Genomic DNA, 20,091 nt, shown 5'->3' with positions numbered 1-20,091 from the left:
AGAACTAAGACAATGAGGAAACCAACACACTTCTTCAATGACCTATTAAACATGGATGTGACGTTGGTACAATGTTTTACAACACATTCAAAGACCTGCAATCATTACAATTATAGGAAATCTGCAGCCTAACAAAAACTTTTGGGCAAGACACTGAGAGAGATCATTTCAACTTAAAATCGAATGCAAAAACATTAATCACTTAGATATGGGAGACTTACCCTTTCCTTGAACTAGCAATAACATGAATATGCGAAGTGATTCTTTTTGGTAACATAATGTGACATAAACTCTTCAGAAGTGGCAGAAGAACCAGGAATAGTTGCAGGAACAAGCATCTGAGTCCGGCCAGAAGCTATTCTCTTTCCAGCAACATTAGCATAAAACAGGCCCGATATGGCCGGAACGAAGACATCACTCTCGGAGCAAATGTAGTAGTCAATTACCTTCTCAAATTCGGAAGTGTCAGAGTTTAGAAACTTATCTTTTTTCTCCATAGGCATTATAGACTCCTGCAACAGTTACCGGGAAATGAGTTGTTAAAGTGACAATAAACTCTCGGTATCAGCCTTTGGCAAACAAAATAAGGAAGATAATTGAAAAAGGTTTGACAAATTAAGAATGACAATAGCTATTTATATAGAGACATTCTGCATACAGATATAACTTAACTTTACTGTCAAAATGGATTCCTGCAATTAAAAGCTTCAGCAATAAGATGAATTTACGAACAAAGGAGTATCAAAGGCAAGAGTATATACAAACTAGATTGTATTTGGAAAGGAAGCACAGGAGATGCTAAAATTTGACTAATTCCATTAGGAGAACTAACACATTTCTGCTCTGAGGCGCCCCTGCTGCAAATATGAGCTTATGACAGGATGATGTAATGCAAATGAAGACATTTTTGACTGATGCTAGAAAACTAAAATAAGTTGTTTGATGAACTCTAGCAAAAACCCCACAATTTCAAGGATAGTAACAAGAAGAAATCTACCTTTGTATAAGTTTTTGGGAAGAAGTCCTTTAGAGCGTCGAGGCTGCTATGCCATTTTGTTTGGGTCACATACACTGTGGTGTCCTTTTCAAAGCCAATCTTCTTTAAAAAGAGAGCTATCTCTTGTGGGCCGTAACAACTCTTGGACGCAGAGCCACCATTTCCATGACAACCCTTTTTCTCCAATATATCAATCCTCAAGTCAACTGCCACAAACTGTCCATTTGATTTCCTACTGACGGTTTTTAGGCGATCAATCATGGAGTCAACCACTTCACGGACTTCGGTTTGAGGCTCCAGGGTTCCAAACATGGCCAAACATGCAATTGAGTCTGTACTGGTCTTTTCTTTATTCTTTTTCATGTTCACTGATGGGAAGTAAGTGACTAGTCTTATGTTTCCCTTGGTTCTGAAAACTGTTTCTATATTTTCTGCTATATATCCTTCAGTAACACGATTAGGAACCTTCACCACTGCAAGATTACGGGCTGAAATTTCAGTAGGCTGAGATCTAACAACTTTGACCACACCATCTAGGCTTGCTATGAATTTTTCAACATCATAGACATCTTTGAAGTTCCTGAAAGTTACAGATGAAGCGTACATCAATAATCACATCCAGGTATAGTAATACCAGCTGACATCTTGAAAGCATGTAATGAGACTAAACTCATTATAAGGACCATAGCTTAGCTAACGTCCAAGAAGACACCCAAGACATAGACAGTTTTAAGGAAAGTAGACGTGCCTCTTTCATTCATAAATGAACAACTGCCCGCTGAAAGTTACCTAAGGGAGCAGGTGAAGAAATAAATGAAAGAGAAGGACATACGCATCTTTTTTACATCTTTATTTTTCCTCTCTTCCCAGAGTATTAATGTTTTTGCCAGAAAAGGCTTTGGTATGTGCCACTTATTAGGGCTCAAGCCACATCTAACCTTTTGTCACCAGGTTGGCTTCCTCTAATGTCAGGGATTACAAGTGTTGCCCGTAGATATCTTGCAACTACTACTGCATCAGCAATCTGAATAAGATGATCAGCAGGGAATGATTAAATGTTAGAGATGAAAAACAGCAGCACTCTCTCACAAAATTCACAAAACACCCTATACTACTTGCAACTAGTTTGAGGATTTTCATTACTAATAATATAAGATGAAATGCTAGATGATATAAATGAAGCTACCTGAGAGACATGGTATTCTGGGCCATTGGTTAATGAGAAGGTGACGTACCCTTGCGATTCATCGGCCTCCTCTGTTAACAAAACAGCAAGAAAGAACACAGAAAGAAAAAAGAAAAAGAAAAAAGACAATAGAATATCAGAATGGGAAGCACAACTGAAAAATATGAAATTATGATGTAAAATTTCAGAAATTCATTGGACTCACTCAAAACAGGCTTCTGCCAACATGGCTTCAAGGTCAAACCATCCTCCTTCCAAGGGCCATCAGCACCTTTTGCGACACTAGCAAGGGTATGCTCTGAAGCCTTTTTTGTGTCGTGAACGGTTGGCTATGTAAAGAGGAAACAAGAAAGAGAAAGATTTCAGTCCACAATTTCAAGATCCACAAGGGAGAAGTGATAATTAGCACATTCAAGTAGACATGATTCCCGAGATCAGTCTCTACCACATAAAGAAAGCACAAACTGGATGATCTCAGAATCGCTAAAACAAAATGTTGAATTATAAAAATTGGTGCTCCAAGCCACGAATACAGTACATGATATGCTACCGCCAAAGAATGCAGATCAGAAGATCATGAGAAGATGGATAAAGTGAAAAACAAGTAGTGGAGGCGCAAATCGAAATCAAATCCAGACACAGTAAATCACAAGTTGAAATCAAAGTAAAAAGTGAAATGTGGGGAGAAAATGAAGATAATCAGAATGGTTGAGAAAAGAGAAAAGATAGTGGTGAAAGAGGGATATTGGAAGAAGAAAGAGTAAAAGAGATACGTGAGTAGAATCGAAGTGGTCGCGCTTAATCATGTCGCCGAGCATTAGGAACATGGTGAGAGTAAGTATGCCGGCGAGCACATGTCTAGGATCCACAGCCATTGCCTCAGATCTCAGCTTCGAAGGAACACTGGATCTATGTCTCTCTCTTCACTTCACCAATATATATGGGGAGAGATTTAGAGGGAGAAAAAGTGTGGAAGTAGTAAGTGAGCAGTAGCGCAGCAGCAGTAGAAGTAGTAGTGTGGCTTTTATGTGTTAAAAGCAATCTTGTTTTGTTACGTGTTCTTAGGTTTACCAATTAATAATATAAATATCCTTCAATTTAAATTCATTCAATGTTCCTTAATCATAGATCAATCATCATCATATATTATTATATATATACCTATACACACACAGATACACCTCCGGTGAGTGTAAAGTTTTCACCGACAGTTTCCCAAAGAAAACGATTGCCCATCTCCCTCCACCCCACAACTCTTTTCTCTCTCTCTCTCTCCTCTCTACTGTTCCTTCACCTTTTTTCTACATACATACATACAAATCTAATTAACGCAAATATAGGCGTAATTTTAGCATTTCAATTTTATTATTATTATTTTACCATAAACAAATTTAGACTACCCCTAACTCCTAATCCCCTCCTCTCCCCTACCCACATCTTTTCAATCTTAATATTTATGCACCATATCTATAATTGTCTTTTTATTTTCATCTATCTATAGCAACTTATGAATTTGTTAGGTGCAATGTTGTTGATTTTTGGTAGTTGGTATGTGTGTATGTATGTTATCTTCTTTTTATTTTATTTTCTATTTCTATTGTGGGGATGGATGGTATTCCTTCATCCCACCAATGATATGCGCCCACGCACAATTATATTCTAATATATTGTTTCCTTCATTATTATGGAAAATTCACGATTTATGGTTGCATTACTTACCCATGCATGCATGCGCATCCATATTTTTATCATCTATGACACAATATGAATTTTTTTTCATTATTATTATTATAATGTAATGTATTTTTTTTTAATAATGTAATGTTGTATCTATAAGCATGCATCACTACGACACATTATCAATTTATGATTATATATATGTGTGTGTGTGTGTAGGAAACAGAATCATCCTACACACACAACCCATTACATTATAATGGATGCCATCTTCCCACTCAAGGGAAGCAGTGATCATCCACTTGTTGAAGCAAAAGCATGTCTGTCATTGTTACGGTAAGATCTGTGGGTGAGGAAGAACCCAAGAGGATATATATATATATATATTGTTGTCCTTGTGGAATGGAACTCCTCTCCTCCCCCATCACCATATGGTGGTGTATATGCAGATATGAGATAATCAATCAGTTAGGTCCACACCACACCAGTGTCAGTGTGGGATGATAACTTCTAAGAGTAAGCCTACATCTCCATCTATCTAGACTATATATATGTCTCTGATGATGTAAACTTATGTTGTAAGCAAAAACTCTCCCCCAAACTTTACTAACACACATCATCTCCAATGTTAACAGTACTACACAAGCTTCTCAACCCATGTCTTTTCAGTTCTTCTTGCTCCAACCAAAATAGTCTTTAACCATTAACATCTCATTGAACAACTTCTTGGGTACTTGTTCCAATGCTTTACCCTCTTGCCATGCTTGTCCCACCACCACTCCTGGACCCAACTGCCTAACATATATAACAACTTGATCGTTGAACGGCCACGCATGTTTTGCTGAAATGAAAGCAGCACACAGCCAATTAGGATTGGAATAATCATATTATGAGATATTGATCATACAACTTGGTAAACAAGTTAGATATCCCAACAACAACCAGCTTATGGTGGACACAAGCTTAACAAGTACTTTGGTGTTATTGCTATGCTACTTGAAATGCAACTCATTCTTATTTCTTATTCAAGTCCACCATGTATTAAAGAATGTTTATAAATGGAAATTATCATTTATGGTTATTTAAAGACAAGTGTCACATAATTTTAGATGATCAAAGACATATTCATCCACAGTATAGGTGAAGACGGTAATTGCAATAAGCTGGAATTCGCACATGAACCCAAGAAACAACATGCATGCTTCAAAAAACTTAAATTAGCAAGTCACATGCTGCGCTTGTAAAGATGTTTCACCTGGTTTAGGGAATTCTTCGGGATATTCTGGAAGATTGAGTAGTCCATCTCCAAATTCATACGCAAAATCACAAGGCTGCTCTGTTGACATCACTTCATTCACTTGTGTGACACTAAAGTACAAAGGGGAAACGGAGTTCATGATTCGCAAAAGAGGATATCCCCCTGCATCACAATACAATAATAGTAATAAATCATCACATATAGACTAAACTATAGGAGTCAGACATCAAATATCAATCTTATCTGGTACTTCCAGAAAGCGAAAAAATTGAAAGGAAAAAAAAGGGGCAAGCAAACTCAATAAAATTAATAAGAATCAATGTGGTTGAGCTAGATCTAGGCAAACCCATCCTCATACAGGAACACTGTACTTAAAACTAATTAAAATAAAGTTATCTTCCTCTTAAATGTACATATCAAATTGCTTGCATCTAATATGTGGCAAGTGAACTGTACTACGATTATTGAGCACCAGCAGACGCCGCTTGAGAAGGTCACAAATAGTAGTGTCAGATAAAAACAATCTATACACAAAAGAGAATTCACTTCATAGTAAAAGGTATTCAGCATGTGTCACAATCTTCTATGATCTATAGAAAGATAACTGACTAATATCAGCATAAATTTCATGAATTTACTTTGTGCAAGAAATCTGGTCATTGATAAGTTAATGTACCAATAAGTCGTCCATAGGCTTTCCCATCCGTGCAGCAGAATATTGCCTGGAGAGAAAGCAACGGAAAACCCAAATTCAGCAGACGTTCTATCCCAAAGAAAAACGGACAAAGAATACATGTGGCAATGAAATTTGGTAAGCTCCAGCATATAGCTCAAAAGACAGCCAAAGCAGGGACTTGACCTTCTGGGAAGAATTGATCCAAGCAATTGGAAGCGACGCTGCACAATTATAAACCTTATAACATTTCTCGAAACATTACATTAAATTACAAAATGAAGCCCAAACTTTCAGGCTAAGAAGTAAGATGCATAGCAATAATTCAATAGTTTGGCATATTAGACGAAATCACCTCCACTTGTTCGGCATTTCCACAACTCAAGTGAACCTGCAGAATCTCCATCAGACAGCAATCTTGATGCCCTTTTCTTGGTTAACTTGGGATCGTCATATCTTGTTCCAGCTACCTCCCAAGCTCTTGATATAAGTCTACAACGTTTAATTCTATCAAAATTAAATGAACCAAAGAAGCCAATGCTGGACAAAAGATAGCATTTTGCATGATGGTTAAGCAAAATTTCCTGAAATCAAACACCATAAAATGATAATAATTTCCAGTATGACTCATTCGACTCAAAATGAGCAAAGATTAGAAGCCAACAAACGAACCTGGGGTTTAGCAGGGATAGAAGGTGATGCCGCCTTTCCTCCGGGATGTCTTCAATTTTTTTCCTGATGGCACAACATAGAACCATGAAATATGCTCCAACTACCAAATCTTTTTCCTGATGGCACAATATAGCTTTTAAAAACTACTAATACACTTCAAAGAATCAACTCTTATCAACACCAACCAAAGATAAGAAGCGGGATTATATGAGTTAGGGTCCAACGGAATGAGCTCCTTCGGAGGATCAAGAAAAGTCACAACATCTTGCTCGTCTAAGTAATACTTTTTCCCACTTTCCGCCACTTCGTATGACTCCCATTCCAACGCTGCTTTGGCATTTGCTCGAGCTCTTAATTTGCATGTCTTGGCGACATCTATTCTTGTATGCACCAACCTCCAATTGCGTTTAGAGTCAGATCGATACCGAAGAACCAGAGGGGAATAATACTGGAACGGCGGCGGTAGGCGGTGCGCCGCAGTCGCTCCGCCGTGGCAGGCGCAGCTGATAGTACTTGCTCGCATTCTCTTGTTGCTCTCTCAGACAGATGATTTGAACTCAGTGTCGAGCTTCTGTTCAGAAATTTGGTCATCAGTTTGAAGAACATTTTTCAAACGGGCTTCATGTTATACTTTTGACTTCGTTCATTTGTGGGCTTTGGCCCATTAATTCTCAAACATGGTAGATAATGGGCTAAACTAGCCCGTCAGTGGAAACAGCCCAATAGCCTGTCCGGGTCGAGTTGGAACCAAACCCTATTTATTAAAACCGTTTCCTACGTTTCTCAACTCTCTCTCTCAAAACCTCTCAGCTTCGCTGCTAGGTTTTCAACTTTAGCTCAATTCTCTCCACAAAAAAAGAAAAGCACCGAAATTCCATACTGGACCGACGATGGTATGTTTCTGAATTATCATGTTTCAATTCTCCGGAAAAGTTCTTTGAATTCCGATCTATTTGTTTAATTGTTTGCGATTTTTAATTGAAATTGACAGCCGCAAGGAGATTACATAGAGCTGCACAGGAAGAGGCATGGCTACCGCCATGACCACTTCGAGCGCAAGCGGAAGAAGGAGGCGCGTGAAGTTCACAAGCGCTCTCAAATTGCTCAAAAGGTTAACTCTCTGTTTTATTTTTATTTTATTTTTTATAAATTCAACTTCAAGTTCGTTTTATTTTTGTATTCGTGGATAACGTGTGAAATTTATGGTTGTTTGATTGGATGGACAGGCCTTGGGTATTAAGGGTAAGATGTTTGCTAAGAAGCGATATGCTGAGAAGGCACTAATGAAGAAAACGTAAGCTTCTGTATCATTTTTACTTTTGTTTAACTAACCTTTTTTAACCTTCTATTTTGCCACTTTCTTTGGTTCGGTGTAGTGTGTTTCATTATTGTGATATAATAAAGTGAAAGAATTAGTTGTGCCGTGTGGATGGCATTTGTATGTGATTGAAAAAAATGCAAAGCAGCATTTCTAGTATGTATATTTGCTTGCGCTTAATGCATTGTGTTCCTAGGAGTTAGCTGCTATAATCGGGCTCATTAATAGTCCCTCTTTTTAGAAAATGTTCAGGGGTTGGAATGTGTAATGAAAGTGATGGCAGAGCTCCTGAATCCTGTAAAGCAGCTTCATTAGTTAGTATCCTTGTAGGAATAACTATTAATGGGAATTATCTCAGTTTCACTATTAGTGGTAATGTAGCACATGGTTTGCTTAGTTTAGGTTTAAGGATTGGATAGTTTTGTAACCGCCTTTTCAGGTTTGGACTTGAGCTTTGGATCGGTTTTGTTTGGAGTAGGACTTATTAATAATGGTGTGCTTGCTGCTTTCTTCTTCTCTTTGTTACATGAATTTATTGTTTTTCTGCTTAATGCGAGCTTTGAAATGGGTGGGTCTTGGCTGAATGAGACACTTGAGAAATATGGTTCAAACTTCAATATCTTCATCCTTTAGGATGGAGAACTTGAGTTGAGTTGGAGACCTTAAGATCACGTAAATTGTTGTTCAACTCTGTATTTAGTTATAGAAAAGGTTTAATGTTGAAAATTTAGTTCCTACTACATTTAATTTCTTAGAGCTGCTCAAGATGATCGTCAAGTCTAAATTTTCTTACTATGCATGTTTGTCGGGTCTACTGCCTAGAATTACTAAACTCTCTGAGGTCATCCTTGAGATTAGACCTGCATTGTATAGTTATAGTAATTTTGATATGTGTGCTCACATTTCTTATATGTTCACAGATTGGCTATGCACGAGGAGTCATCAAGCAGGCGCAAGGTTGATGATGATGTCCATGAAGGAGCTCTCCCTGCATATCTTCTTGATCGTGATGAGACAACAAGAGCGAAGGTATTCTTGTATTCCTTGGTTCCTTGATTTCTTGTTTAATTTAATGAAAACATAGTCTGTTTGAAAAATGCATCAGTTTTGAAATACTGCTGAAAGTAACCTCATGCCATCTTCAGGTGCTCAGTAACACTATAAAGCAAAAGAGGAAAGAGAAAGCAGGGAAATGGGAGGTTCCCCTACCAAAGGTAAAGCCATCCAGCTATTTCCTTCTTAATTCTTTATACGTAACACAGCGCAATATTATCTTGAGTCAATTGCATTATGCAAGAATGATATATCTGATTCGTTGCTTGCTTTGAAATAAGATGTACTTAATTGAGAAGTCTTCCTATATTTAAATCAAGCAATAATTAGATTGTTTGTTGATTTTGTAGGTCAGACCTGTTGCTGAAGATGAGATGTTCAGGGTGATCAGATCCGGTAAACGGAAAAGTAAGTATCCATTTGACATGGTATTTTCTTTGTTCTGCTATATGTGATCTCAACCTGAGGATTATGTGCTTAAAGAATTTTTCTTAGTGTACACAAACTTTCAGGACCTGATGATAATTGTGCTCTTGGTGATTGCCTGATCTGTATTTGGTTGAAACTTTGCAGCTAAGCAGTGGAAGAGGATGATCACCAAGGCCACCTTTGTAGGACCAAGTTTTACAAGGAAACCTCCCAAATATGAGCGTTTCATCCGCCCAAGTGGCTTACGTTTTACAAAAGCCCATGTGACCCACCCTGAGCTTAAATGTACATTCAATTTAGAGATCATTGGTGTTAAGAAGAACCCCAATGGGCCTATGTATACATCCCTTGGTGTTATGACCAAGGGAACCATAATCGAGGTGCCCTCAGCTTGAAACTCTAGTTGTGCTTGATTCACATCTAATTTTATATGCTCGTCATCTGTGTTTACCTTTTTTGTGTCTCTCAGGTGAATGTTAGCGAACTTGGTCTGGTAACCCCTGCTGGAAAAGTTGTGTGGGGTATGTTTATACTTTTGGCTTAAATAATGTAATGGGCATGAATTGTTCACCTGTTACTGTAGCTGACTGTTTGATGGATGGTGAATGCAGGGAAGTATGCACAAGTCACGAATAATCCTGAAAATGATGGTTGCATCAATGCTGTTTTGCTTGTCTAGATGGACTGACTTTGCTTGTTTGTCATAGGTGTTTCGGGACTACTAGTTACATTAAGGTTGCTTTCTGGGCTAAGGTTATTGTAATGCACCACTACTTTAAACCAACTCTCATTTGTCTCCGAGAGATGTTAGAAAATTTTGATTCTCGTAGGAGTTGTATTATTGTTTCAGTAGTTCATTTGTTTGCTCTTATTGTTTGTCTGCTGTACTTTTAAAAATTTTAGTATACAAGTGGTTTGACTGAATTCAGTTTATGGCATAGCAAGTGCTCGTTATACTATGGAGCATCAATAGATTTGCGGGGCTGCGACTTCCCTACCAAAATATGTTCTTAATCAACATGATATGTGGAGATTCGGATAGCAGTTTGTGTTATACTCCTATTAATTAAAATGAAGTAATGTTCATTAGGAGCATAAATCAGAAAAAATAAAAGAGAAGAATATGAAATGAAATATTTTGGGTGCCTCAAAAAAGGATATATCCTGCCTGAATCTGATAAATACAAAAGATGGAACCCTATGGTAAATATGTCATATCTAGTTTGTTTATTTATAAAATTGTAGTTCTTTTGGAAGGAATTTGCAAAAAGGAATTGTTAACTGTTTTCAAGAGTTAAATCCTGTATTCCATTTATTTTATAGTAAAATTTTTGGGAAATTTAAATCATCTTCTCCTATTGGATTTAAAAGAGTTGTGGAACCAAAAAGTAGCCTACATTCATTGGTCTACAAGATATAACCCACACACCGACCCAGTAACAGAAGCCCAGTAACCGAAGCCCAAAAGGGGCTATATTAGAAAAGCCCTGATCAATTCCGACTCACACGAACAAACACTTTTGAGGTTGGGAAGCTAGTGAGTGAGAGAGAGAGCAAAACAAATCGAAAAGGAAGAGGAAATGGCGTCGAACGCTGCGGTCCCATTCTGGAGAGCTGCGGGGATGACCTACATAACGTACACGAATCTCTGCGCCAACTTGGTGAGGCAGTGTTTGAAGGAGCCCTACAAATCCGAAGCTTTGAACCGTGAGAAGGTCCACTACTCCGTTTCTCGATGGGTCGACGGCAAACCCGAGAAACAAAGTAATTTGGTTTTATCTCTCCTTTTCTTTTTTTGGTTTTCTTAGATCTGTATATTTATTCTCATTTTTTATGGTTATTGGAACATTGGGTGACAGGTTCTATTCTAATACGAATCTACTTTGTTTTATGATTATTGATTATATTTGTGATTACGTTGCGCCTTTCTTTGGATTAATCGAGTTATTTGTTCTGTCGTTGATTTTTGTAGTTTCGATTGAAATGTTTGATGTAAATGGAAAATTTTGGCATGTCTTTAATACTTTTAGTCTCTTATCAGACTGAAAAGAAGTCAGAATCTCTGATTATGATGTTTCGTTGGCTTGTAATAGGAGTTCTCTGATCAGAAAAGCTTGCAGCTAGAGTTGGCTTCGTTTTATGTGGATTCAGTTTGAAGTTGGGTTTTAGTTTCCACCAAATGTTTGTCTAGTTTCTATAAATGTTTTACTGCAAACTTTAATTCGTATTTTGTAGAAATTCTGTGAAATAGTTGGCCTTGGTTTCAACGGGAATTGGGACTTTCTGTTTATTAGAAACTGGTGATGGTATCTCTTGGTCATAAGTGGATAAATATGTATCCTGTGTGATCCTTGCATTCGCCCAATTTAGTTTCTTGGTATAGGAAAAGTATTGAGGAAATCAAATTCTTGATGGAATTGAATTGAGTTTAACTTAATTGCTCTTAACTTGTTTTCAATGGCAAATAAATTCTAACTGGAGCTGGAGCTTAGACTTATCTTGATTGTCCTTAATTGCCAATGATTATTGATGCTGAGAGACACGACACCCTTCGCCCCAGTTAATACCGGCTACACCTTTTTTATCCTGCATTTCATCTTGTAAACACTGATTATGATTGTGGTTGATCAGATGACAATATTGCACACCTACTGTTAGTGTATATCTATTCCTTTTTGGTAGAGTTGCAGTTTACTTGAATTTGTTTAGTCTAATCTTGCACTTGAAGTTAAGTTGCATATAAGAATGGTTTAGACAAGCTACTTTGTTTTAGAAAAATTCAAAGAACTCCTTGGATGATGTGGAAGCTATGGGCCCCCAGATCCTATGACATGTGGTATGAGCACCACGGGGATGTTAGATGATATTACTATCAGATCAAAGACCTGTGTGAGCCAGCTTCTAGACATTGTGTATAATATTCTGAGCTAAGTTCTAACTATCTGAGTTCACTGCATCATGACATCAGCTTGAAACTTTTGTTTTGATCATGATGTTGGTCAGTGGTTTAGAGTAATCTTCTCCAGATCCATTATTCCTTGTATTTTATTAAGGTTTTTGTTCTCATATGTTGTTTTTTAATTTAATATGTCTTACAGAAAGTCACCCTCTGCCACCCCTTCAATGTTTACATTGATAAAAAGATGCCTGCTTCATTCTGATGAAACTTGTTTGCTTCTTTGTTTCTTCAGCCCTCCGCTCTGATATTCCTGAATGAGGCCGGACATTGGCAAACAAGCGTTGGTTAAAGGTTTTTCCAGCTGAAGATCTTTTTCATCTTTGTGTCTTTGCTTCAAACTGTTGTGGGTCTGTAATTCCCCGAAAAATTTGACACTGTTTTTTGTTTGGACAAAATGTACTGGTAATAATGTGAATGCTTGATTTTTGTTTATTTTACATACGGTATTGCATATGGTTTGGAGGAATAATTATTTGGACAAGAGTTACCCAAAAGTTTATATTTTAGTTGTAGAGATTTGCTTAAAAGAGTGAGTGTATTTGTACATATTTTGGTGGCGAGATAAGCATCCAACTTGGTGAAGGTAGGCAAAAAGAGCAGTCTATTATTCCTCAATTATTAGGGAGCGTGATGGTTGCTTATATATTCCAGGTTCATGTTGTGTTGGGGTATGACTTGAGACATTTTGCTTCAGGGATGTTGTCTTTGCTTAAACTCTGGGATTTTGATGCATAAAGGTGAGGTGAATATTGCTCTTAACATATATATTATGCGAATGCGAAATTAAAAAAGAGTTGTTGAGGACATAGCAGCAAGCAAGAACAGACCTTGTAATGCAATAATAATATGAAAATAATATTAATCATCCATCCAATCTTGGGGGGTATTTGAAATTACAAAAATGTGGGTGGATAAATTTGTTGCATTCAAATATCCAATATTTACATTACGTCTTCAGTAGTAGTACTGATGGTGCCTCAAATACCAAATTAATTAGTAATTACACTGTACTGTAATATGTTACACTCGCTATTCATTCTATTGTTTCATATATTATCACATTATTATTAATATTATTAAGGAAAAAGAAAGAAAAATACTATCACTATTTATTTAGCAAGGGAATTGGGATGATGATGATGAAGCTAGCTATTTATTATTATTATTTCCACATCACAAAACAAGAAGATAAAATAGTAATCAAAATTGTGTTTGATAATAATAGAATAGAATAGGCCAATAATGATAATAGCAAAAAAAATAAAAAATATTTATTTGTCTAAAGAAAGAAGAAGAAGAAGAATAAATAAAAAGAGGAAAGAAATTATTAGGAGGTGGAGTTGTTGTTTTTGACAGCTCAACCAACAAACTCACTCCATTTCTTTTCTGTTTCCTCACCCAAACCCAAACATTCCGCCAACCAAAACCAACTCAACAAAAAACCCCTTCCCCTTCTCCGGCTTTCTTCAATGCCCAATTCCGTCCCCGCCCTTCAATCCCTATCCCCACAACACACTCTAACCATATTTTAGATTTCAACCTGAAACCAAATCCGGATATTACCCTAAATTCACGCACCTCTCGGATCTGGATCCCCCAATTCCACCTTCTCCCTTTTTTCTTAACTTAGTTAATCCCATTCCTTTCCTTCCTAAACCCATCTGCTTATGGCTTCCGCCAAATCCTCTCGGTCAAGACCACCCCACTCCGGAGCTTCAGCCAAGGCTAATGTCAAAGATGCAGGGGCGAAATTCGAGGAAAATCTCAACGTTTTCAAGTCCGATAACTTCGATGCCGATGCTTTTGTGCACTCCAAGTGTCACTCCCTTAATGAAAAGGTTCACACTCTTGTACCTTGTGCTTAATTTTTCTTGTTATTTTCATAGTCTGATGGAACACCTTTTTTGGCTCTCCAATTTGGTTGCTTGCTAAAATAATCATTATACAAAACTGTCTTTAAATTTTTAGGTCAAGGATTAAGGAACAACCTCTTCTTATTTATGTAGAAATGCGACGACAGGATAGTAACTTGTTTTCAATTCCTTGGTAATGACTAAGGAAATGCCATTGCTGGATAATAACTTGTTTCAAATTCCTTGTGTTATGATTAGTGTAAGTTTTCTGAGTTACTCTTCTTTTTCATTCACCCGAAGTTCAGCTGTAATAACGTATTGAAGTTGGTTTTACGGAAAGCAAAAACTCATCTTGCTTTTTCTTTTTTTTCGGAAAGGGGATGTGAAATTTTCTTTACCTACCGAATAATCGAATTCATATATATCTCTGCATACGCCCATATCGTTGGTGTGTGTATTACTGAGGACCTCATTTTGGCTGAAGAAAAAAGAAGGGCAAGGGAAGAAGTCTTGACAACCTGTGTACTGATTGCTATCTATATCCCAACTACCTTATACCCACTTGACTTATATTGAAACGTGACCATCCTTATCACACTAGTTTCTAGAAAGACTTAAGTACTTTACAGCAAATGAGGGCGCTACCTTTTCTATCCTATCTGAACTAGGAGCTAGCTGTTAGAGTTCGCAGCTCTGAGTTCTAAGCTAGTAGTACCGTTTGAGTTATTGAGCTATTGAGTGCTCACTGCCTCCCAAGCACCCATCTCTGATGTGCGCATTCCATCTCTAGTGTGCCATCAAACATTAACTTCATCTTCAGCTCAGTGTGGATTCTCTTACACTCAGTTCAAAATCAATGTTTCTGAAATAAATACACTAAGTTTGTTTTCATTTTGAAGTTATCTCCGAAACGAGTCAAAACATACCCAATGTTTGTCATCATTCAGAAACACCTTATCTAGGTGCTTTAAACTATTTTAGCATAAATACATACATATATATATACACATACATGATACATATACATAAATATATATAAAAAAGACATGATTTGACAATAAATAGTAATTTTTGTTTCCCAAAATACAACATTAAACATACAATACTTATTTTAAATTATCTCGAAAAAAAAATCCAAATGTACATACTATCTCTAATACACACTTATTTATCTTTGTTTTTCTCTCTCTATCTCCACAAAACACTCATAAAACGAATCCAAACATTATGATAGTATTTGAACATGTTTTGCAGGAAATAAGACATTTATGCTCGTATCTCGTCGATCTGAAGAGAGCTTCTGCTGAAGAAATGCGCAGGAGCGTATATGCTAATTACAAAGCTTTTATACGGTGAGGTCTTTGTTTTGATGCCATGGATCACTGTAACAATTTCTCTTCTCTGTGTTTTCTTCCACATTTATATACAAATGCTATACTATAGAGTGGTTGGAATGTAGCAAGCCATTTGGACAGAGGCATAAGATATCAAAATACCTCTTGTATGTTCTGATTCATCAGAAAAAACAAAGTACTACTATACTTGAATCTTGAAATCTTGGCATCATTACGATAAAAATTAGACAGCTGGCAACCAAGCACTGGATTATTTGGTCACAGCTGTAGTGTGCTTATGGAAATCAGATAGCAGTGAGCTCCCTCCTGGGACTAGGAAAATATACAAGAAGTCATGAATATCCATCCATTATAATGAGATTACCTTGTTCTCATTTTATTTTGAGCATGTCCAGCATTTTTTGCTGCAAGGTGGATTTATTTAATAAATTTCTTCTGTTACTTAGTTAAGATATCTAAATTTAATAGTTATTTTATTTCCTAATAACTTTTGCAGTACATCCAAAGAGATATCAGATTTAGAAGGTGAACTTTCATCCATGAGAAACTTGTTATCAACTCAGGCAACCCTGGTTCATAATTTGGCTGAGGGAGTTCATATTGACTCTTTGTCTGATACTCCTGATGGTTCTGCTACAACCGGTACATTGAACAATGAAGTGCAAGAACCTTCGGACGTGGAAAAATGGTGTACAGAGTTTCCTGATTGCCTTGATGTATTGTTGGCTGAAAGGAGAATAGATGAAGCTTTAGCCAGCCTTGATGAAGGAGAACGTGTTGTGTCTGAAGCAAAAGAAAAGAAAACACTGGCTCCTGCCATGCTTTTGTCACTTCAGACTACTATAACAGAACGCAGGCAAAGATTAGCTGATCAGCTTGCTGAAGCTGCCTGCCAACCTTCCACAAGGGGTGCTGAGCTTCGAGCAGCAATCTCAGCTCTCAAAAAACTAGGCGATGGTCCTCGTGCTCATAGTTTACTCCTTAATGCACACTATCAGAGGTATCAGTACAACATGCAAAGCCTACGTCCATCAAGCACCTCTTATGGAGGAGCATATACAGCAGCACTTTCACAGCTTGTGTTCTCCGCCATTGCTCAAGCTGCCAGTGATTCCTTGGCTATTTTTGGCAAGGAAACAGCTTATACATCTGAGCTTGTGATGTGGGCAACAAAGCAGACTGAGGCATTTGCGATTCTTGTCAAAAGACATGCATTAGCTTCATCTGCTGCTGCTGGGGGTTTGAGATCTGCAGCGGAATGTGTTCAAATAGCTTTAGGGCATTGTTCATTACTGGAGGGGCGTGGTCTTGCTCTTTGTCCTGTGCTTTTGAAGCTCTTCAGGCCTAGTGTTGAGCAAGCTCTGGATGCTAATTTGAAGCGGATTGAAGAAAGTACAGCTGCATTGGCTGCTGCAGATGATTGGGAGCTCTCATGTCCTCCAAGCGCTGGGCGCCTGTCTGGGAGGACAAGTGCAGCTGCGAGTGGGATGATGGCATATCAGCACAAGCTCTCAAGTAGTGCTCATCGATTCAATACTATGGTCCAGGTAACATTATTCCATTTCAAGTGCAGGCGTGAAACGATGAATATCATTTCTCCAACAGATCTTATACAAAATTTGCTTCGCATGCTTGAGTAAATATAAATATCATGCCGTTGAGTTTGCCCCGAGATATGCATCGTCCTAAAAAACACTTACATGGGCACCAATGGAATTCCCTAAAAAGTAGACCTTTCTTATATTTCGACAAGTTTTTGTGGGTATGGTGCATGAATGAGCATCAATTATAGAATCTAATGGAGACATCCACGGTATACTAGACATATGAGGCTTACATTTTTTATTCTTTTAGACATGAACAGAACTGAAATCAAGACTAAAATGGATGGTGCTGGTCATTGGAGAAATTTTCAGTAATTCATTAATATAATTATAGGATTATAGACACACTGTAAGTATATTTAGTTGATTCTGGATTTATTAAGTCCATAAACTTAATCATTTTTTTTAGCCTGATTTTAAGGATGACGTTGGTTGTCATAACCTTGCCTTTATCCCCTTTCTGCTTCTAAAACTGTCTTAGGGAATTGGATGCTTAAAGATTGTTTCTGATGCACTTGTATATTTGCCAACAATATTCTAAATTCGTTCTCTTGCTGGCTTTATTTTGTGCATGTGGTGTAAAGCTTGAAGCTGATTATGCCGCTTTTCCGATTGCCTCTGCAGGATTTTTTCGAAGATGTTGGACCCCTCTTAAGCATGCAGTTGGGAAGTAAAACATTGGATGGATTGTTCCAGGTGTTCAATTCCTATGTAAATATGCTCATAAAAGCATTACCTGGCTCCATGGAAGAAGATGCCAGTTTTGAAGGTTCTGGAAATAAAATTGTTCGAATGGCCGAAACTGAAGCGCAACAGATTGCATTGCTTGCCAATGCATCCTTACTAGCTGATGAGCTATTGCCACGTGCAGCCATGAAGCTCTCCCCATTAAATCAGGCTAATTACAAGGATGATTCTCGTAGAAGGCCCATGGACCGCCAAAATCGTAATCCTGAGCAAAGGGAATGGAAGAGACGCCTGCTTAATTCTGTTGATAGATTGAAAGATAGTTTCTGCCGCCAACATGCTCTAGATCTTATTTTTACAGAAGAAGGTGATAGTTATCTAACTGCAGATATGTATATAAACATGGATGGGAATACAGATGAAATAGAGTGGTTCCCTTCTCCCATATTCCAGGTATCCTTTCCCATTTCAAGTTAATCAGTTGGCTTCCTTATCTTGATCAACTGTTAGCATATCTTACAACTATGATGTTAATATTATGTCGATGCAATTTTTGGTATTTTCTCCATTCCGTCTCTATTCTTTTGTTAGCGATATGGCGTACCATCTACTAACCTTCATCAATTTTGAACATTGCGAGAGCCACGTATTCATCTACTATTGCAATCCTATATTGATTTTATGTATAACTATGCTCTTCTTTTACACTTTTTCAGGAACTTTATGCAAAACTTAATAGAATGGCTGGCATTGCGGCAGATATGTTTGTAGGCCGGGAAAGATTTGCTACGTTATTATTAATGAGGCTCACAGAAACTGTCATTTTATGGCTTTCAGAAGACCAAACATTTTGGGATGATATTGAAGAAGGACCTAGGCCTTTAGGTCCTCTTGGTCTGCAGCAGGTTGGGAAAAGTGATATCCATATTATAATCTCTTCGATTCTCAATGCTATAACTATATATTTACATGCTGATTTGGTTGCAGTTCTATCTGGATATGAAATTTGTCATGTGCTTTGCTTCGCAAGGCCGCTACTTGTCCAGAAACTTGCATCGTGTGGTCTATGATATTATATCTAAAGCGATGGCTGCATTTTCTACAACAGGCATGGATCCGGATAGGTAATATCTTCTTGTACGCTTGGCTTGGTTGCTTTGCATTTATTTCTATTTCTGTCATTGCTCTTCAGATCTCCATTTGTGCTTTCACGTGTTCACAGACCTGGTTTTAAGCTTTCAAACTATGCTTTTGTTCACAATTTGTTGGGTCAGCACACGTGCAGTTTTTAAGTGGACAAGTTACAAAAAGTCATGGATGGAGATGATGGATACCATCAAAGCCACATTAGGAATCTCCTGAGGAAACATAATGAGATATGTAAGGCATATGATGACAATTTGTGGAAATATCATAGCACTATTATGCTTGATTCTTATTGAAACAAGAACACTTGTCGAGAATGCCTCTGCGGAATTGTCCAATGATGATTGTTCTACTACTTTGACGAGAGAAATAGTCACTGAGTAGTGCCTTGGCCTTTTAGTTCATGGATTTTGTAAGTTTCTGAGCAATTATGGCTGGCTGTGATAGACCATAAAGTGTTCAGGTGGGAGGTAATATTCATGATAAAAATGGAAGGTGCTAAAACTTGATCTAGTTTTTATGTTGGGGCTGGCATTTAAATCAGAAAATGCTAAAAGTGCATGTAGTTGAACATAATGGGATTCCTCTGTTTTCTCATCTATACTTTGGTTGCTTAAACATGACTGTTCTTGATGCTTGCAGTGTACTTCCTGAAGATGATTGGTTCAATGAAATTTGTCAAGATGCAATAGAGAAGCTCAGTGGAAAACCGAAGATTGCTAATGGGGAACGGGACCTCAACAGCCCAACTGCTTCTGTTTCAGCACAATCAATTTCATCCGTTAGATCTCACGGAAGTTCCTGATTCATAATTCTAGCGAATTTGTAAATTAGACTGCATACTTTGTACCTAATGGATTACCTGCCACCTTGTATTCAAAGTAAGATTCAATTTTTTTTTTTTTCTCTTTTTTCTCTATCCCCATAGAAGAAGTTTTAGCTCTGTATTTGATTTCTTGGAAGGCTAGAAATTCTTTCTGTTCTCCGGTTGGGGGAGCATGTTGAGTGTGTATATGTGGATGACATGTTTTAGTGCAGATTAACTAGAATTTGCCTGTTCTTTGTCTTATAATATCTAGAAGTTACTTGTTTGATAATCCTGCGGAAGGTATTGCCTATGTATGTAAACCAACATACAGCAACTTTCTTATTGAACTTTGGGATGAATGTTTTACAATGAAATAAGCTAAGTCAAACACCAAGGACGTGTATGATACCTAATGT

The 20,091-nt window shown here is 37.5% G+C and overlaps 5 protein-coding genes across 5 annotated transcripts; 3 read left to right on the top strand and 2 right to left on the bottom strand.

Moving 5' to 3' along the window:
* Positions 1-13: 13 nt before the first annotated feature.
* On the bottom strand, positions 14-3,196 carry LOC105157909 (protein MANNAN SYNTHESIS-RELATED 2). Its single transcript, XM_011074432.3, has 6 exons — positions 2,957-3,196; positions 2,389-2,512; positions 2,184-2,254; positions 1,936-2,021; positions 998-1,577; positions 14-512 (listed from the first exon to the last, which is right to left on the bottom strand). Exons 1-6 carry the CDS (start codon positions 3,056-3,058, stop codon positions 234-236), a joined length of 1,242 nt encoding a protein of 413 aa, XP_011072734.1. The 5' UTR covers positions 3,059-3,196; the 3' UTR covers positions 14-233.
* A 1,014-nt stretch (positions 3,197-4,210) lies between these two features.
* Positions 4,211-7,072, bottom strand: LOC105157908 (WD repeat protein). Its single transcript, XM_011074430.3, has 7 exons — positions 6,649-7,072; positions 6,464-6,526; positions 6,147-6,283; positions 5,978-6,015; positions 5,795-5,840; positions 5,116-5,280; positions 4,211-4,701 (listed from the first exon to the last, which is right to left on the bottom strand). The coding sequence occupies exons 1-7, from the start codon at positions 6,984-6,986 to the stop codon at positions 4,526-4,528; spliced, it is 963 nt and encodes a 320-aa protein (XP_011072732.1). The 5' UTR covers positions 6,987-7,072; the 3' UTR covers positions 4,211-4,525.
* Positions 7,073-7,209: 137 nt separating this feature from the next.
* LOC105157907 (Ribosomal protein S8e family protein) lies at positions 7,210-10,187 on the top strand. Its single transcript, XM_011074429.3, has 9 exons — positions 7,210-7,356; positions 7,455-7,574; positions 7,690-7,757; positions 8,702-8,810; positions 8,927-8,995; positions 9,185-9,242; positions 9,408-9,643; positions 9,733-9,784; positions 9,875-10,187. Exons 1-9 carry the CDS (start codon positions 7,354-7,356, stop codon positions 9,940-9,942), a joined length of 783 nt encoding a protein of 260 aa, XP_011072731.1. The 5' UTR covers positions 7,210-7,353; the 3' UTR covers positions 9,943-10,187.
* Positions 10,188-10,759: 572 nt separating this feature from the next.
* LOC105157906 (ATP synthase epsilon chain) lies at positions 10,760-12,659 on the top strand. Its single transcript, XM_011074428.3, has 2 exons — positions 10,760-11,027; positions 12,455-12,659. Exons 1-2 carry the CDS (start codon positions 10,844-10,846, stop codon positions 12,478-12,480), a joined length of 210 nt encoding a protein of 69 aa, XP_011072730.1. The 5' UTR covers positions 10,760-10,843; the 3' UTR covers positions 12,481-12,659.
* A 940-nt stretch (positions 12,660-13,599) lies between these two features.
* On the top strand, positions 13,600-19,939 carry LOC105157905 (exocyst complex component EXO84B). Its single transcript, XM_011074426.3, has 7 exons — positions 13,600-14,060; positions 15,330-15,427; positions 15,927-16,977; positions 17,659-18,174; positions 18,438-18,626; positions 18,709-18,845; positions 19,510-19,939. Exons 1-7 carry the CDS (start codon positions 13,890-13,892, stop codon positions 19,670-19,672), a joined length of 2,325 nt encoding a protein of 774 aa, XP_011072728.1. The 5' UTR covers positions 13,600-13,889; the 3' UTR covers positions 19,673-19,939.
* Positions 19,940-20,091: the final 152 nt, after the last annotated feature.

Source organism: Sesamum indicum, linkage group LG3 (assembly GCF_026168435.1).
Source record: "Sesamum indicum cultivar Baizhima isolate 11 linkage group LG3, ASM2616843v1, whole genome shotgun sequence".
In the NCBI taxonomy this organism is placed as follows: Eukaryota; Viridiplantae; Streptophyta; class Magnoliopsida; order Lamiales; family Pedaliaceae; genus Sesamum; species Sesamum indicum.
Note: the sequence above shows the minus strand (reverse complement) of the source record. Positions and strands in the feature narration are given on the sequence as shown.

Excerpts from the sequence above, each read along its gene's own strand:
- LOC105157909 (XM_011074432.3), bottom strand. The coding sequence starts at position 3,058 with ATGGCTGTGGATCCTAGACATGTGCTCGCCGGCATACTTACTCTCACC. Across the intron at positions 2,513-2,956 it reads ACCACTTCGATTCTACTCAC|CCAACCGTTCACGACACAAA; the intron begins GTATCTCTTTTA and ends CTCTTTACATAG. Across the intron at positions 513-997 it reads TCCCAAAAACTTATACAAAG|GAGTCTATAATGCCTATGGA; the intron begins GTAGATTTCTTC and ends TAACTGTTGCAG.
- LOC105157908 (XM_011074430.3), bottom strand. The coding sequence starts at position 6,986 with ATGCGAGCAAGTACTATCAGCTGCGCCTGCCACGGCGGAGCGACTGCG. Across the intron at positions 6,284-6,463 it reads CTATCCCTGCTAAACCCCAG|ACTTATATCAAGAGCTTGGG; the intron begins GTTCGTTTGTTG and ends TAAACGTTGTAG. Across the intron at positions 6,016-6,146 it reads GAAATGCCGAACAAGTGGAG|CGTCGCTTCCAATTGCTTGG; the intron begins GTGATTTCGTCT and ends ATAATTGTGCAG.
- LOC105157907 (XM_011074429.3), top strand. Across the intron at positions 9,243-9,407 it reads CAGATCCGGTAAACGGAAAA|CTAAGCAGTGGAAGAGGATG; the intron begins GTAAGTATCCAT and ends GAAACTTTGCAG. Across the intron at positions 9,785-9,874 it reads TGCTGGAAAAGTTGTGTGGG|GGAAGTATGCACAAGTCACG; the intron begins GTATGTTTATAC and ends TGGTGAATGCAG.
- LOC105157905 (XM_011074426.3), top strand. The coding sequence starts at position 13,890 with ATGGCTTCCGCCAAATCCTCTCGGTCAAGACCACCCCACTCCGGAGCT. Across the intron at positions 15,428-15,926 it reads AATTACAAAGCTTTTATACG|TACATCCAAAGAGATATCAG; the intron begins GTGAGGTCTTTG and ends TAACTTTTGCAG. Across the intron at positions 18,175-18,437 it reads TCCCTTCTCCCATATTCCAG|GAACTTTATGCAAAACTTAA; the intron begins GTATCCTTTCCC and ends ACACTTTTTCAG.
- LOC105157906 (XM_011074428.3), top strand. The coding sequence starts at position 10,844 with ATGGCGTCGAACGCTGCGGTCCCATTCTGGAGAGCTGCGGGGATGACC. Across the intron at positions 11,028-12,454 it reads CGGCAAACCCGAGAAACAAA|CCCTCCGCTCTGATATTCCT; the intron begins GTAATTTGGTTT and ends TTGTTTCTTCAG.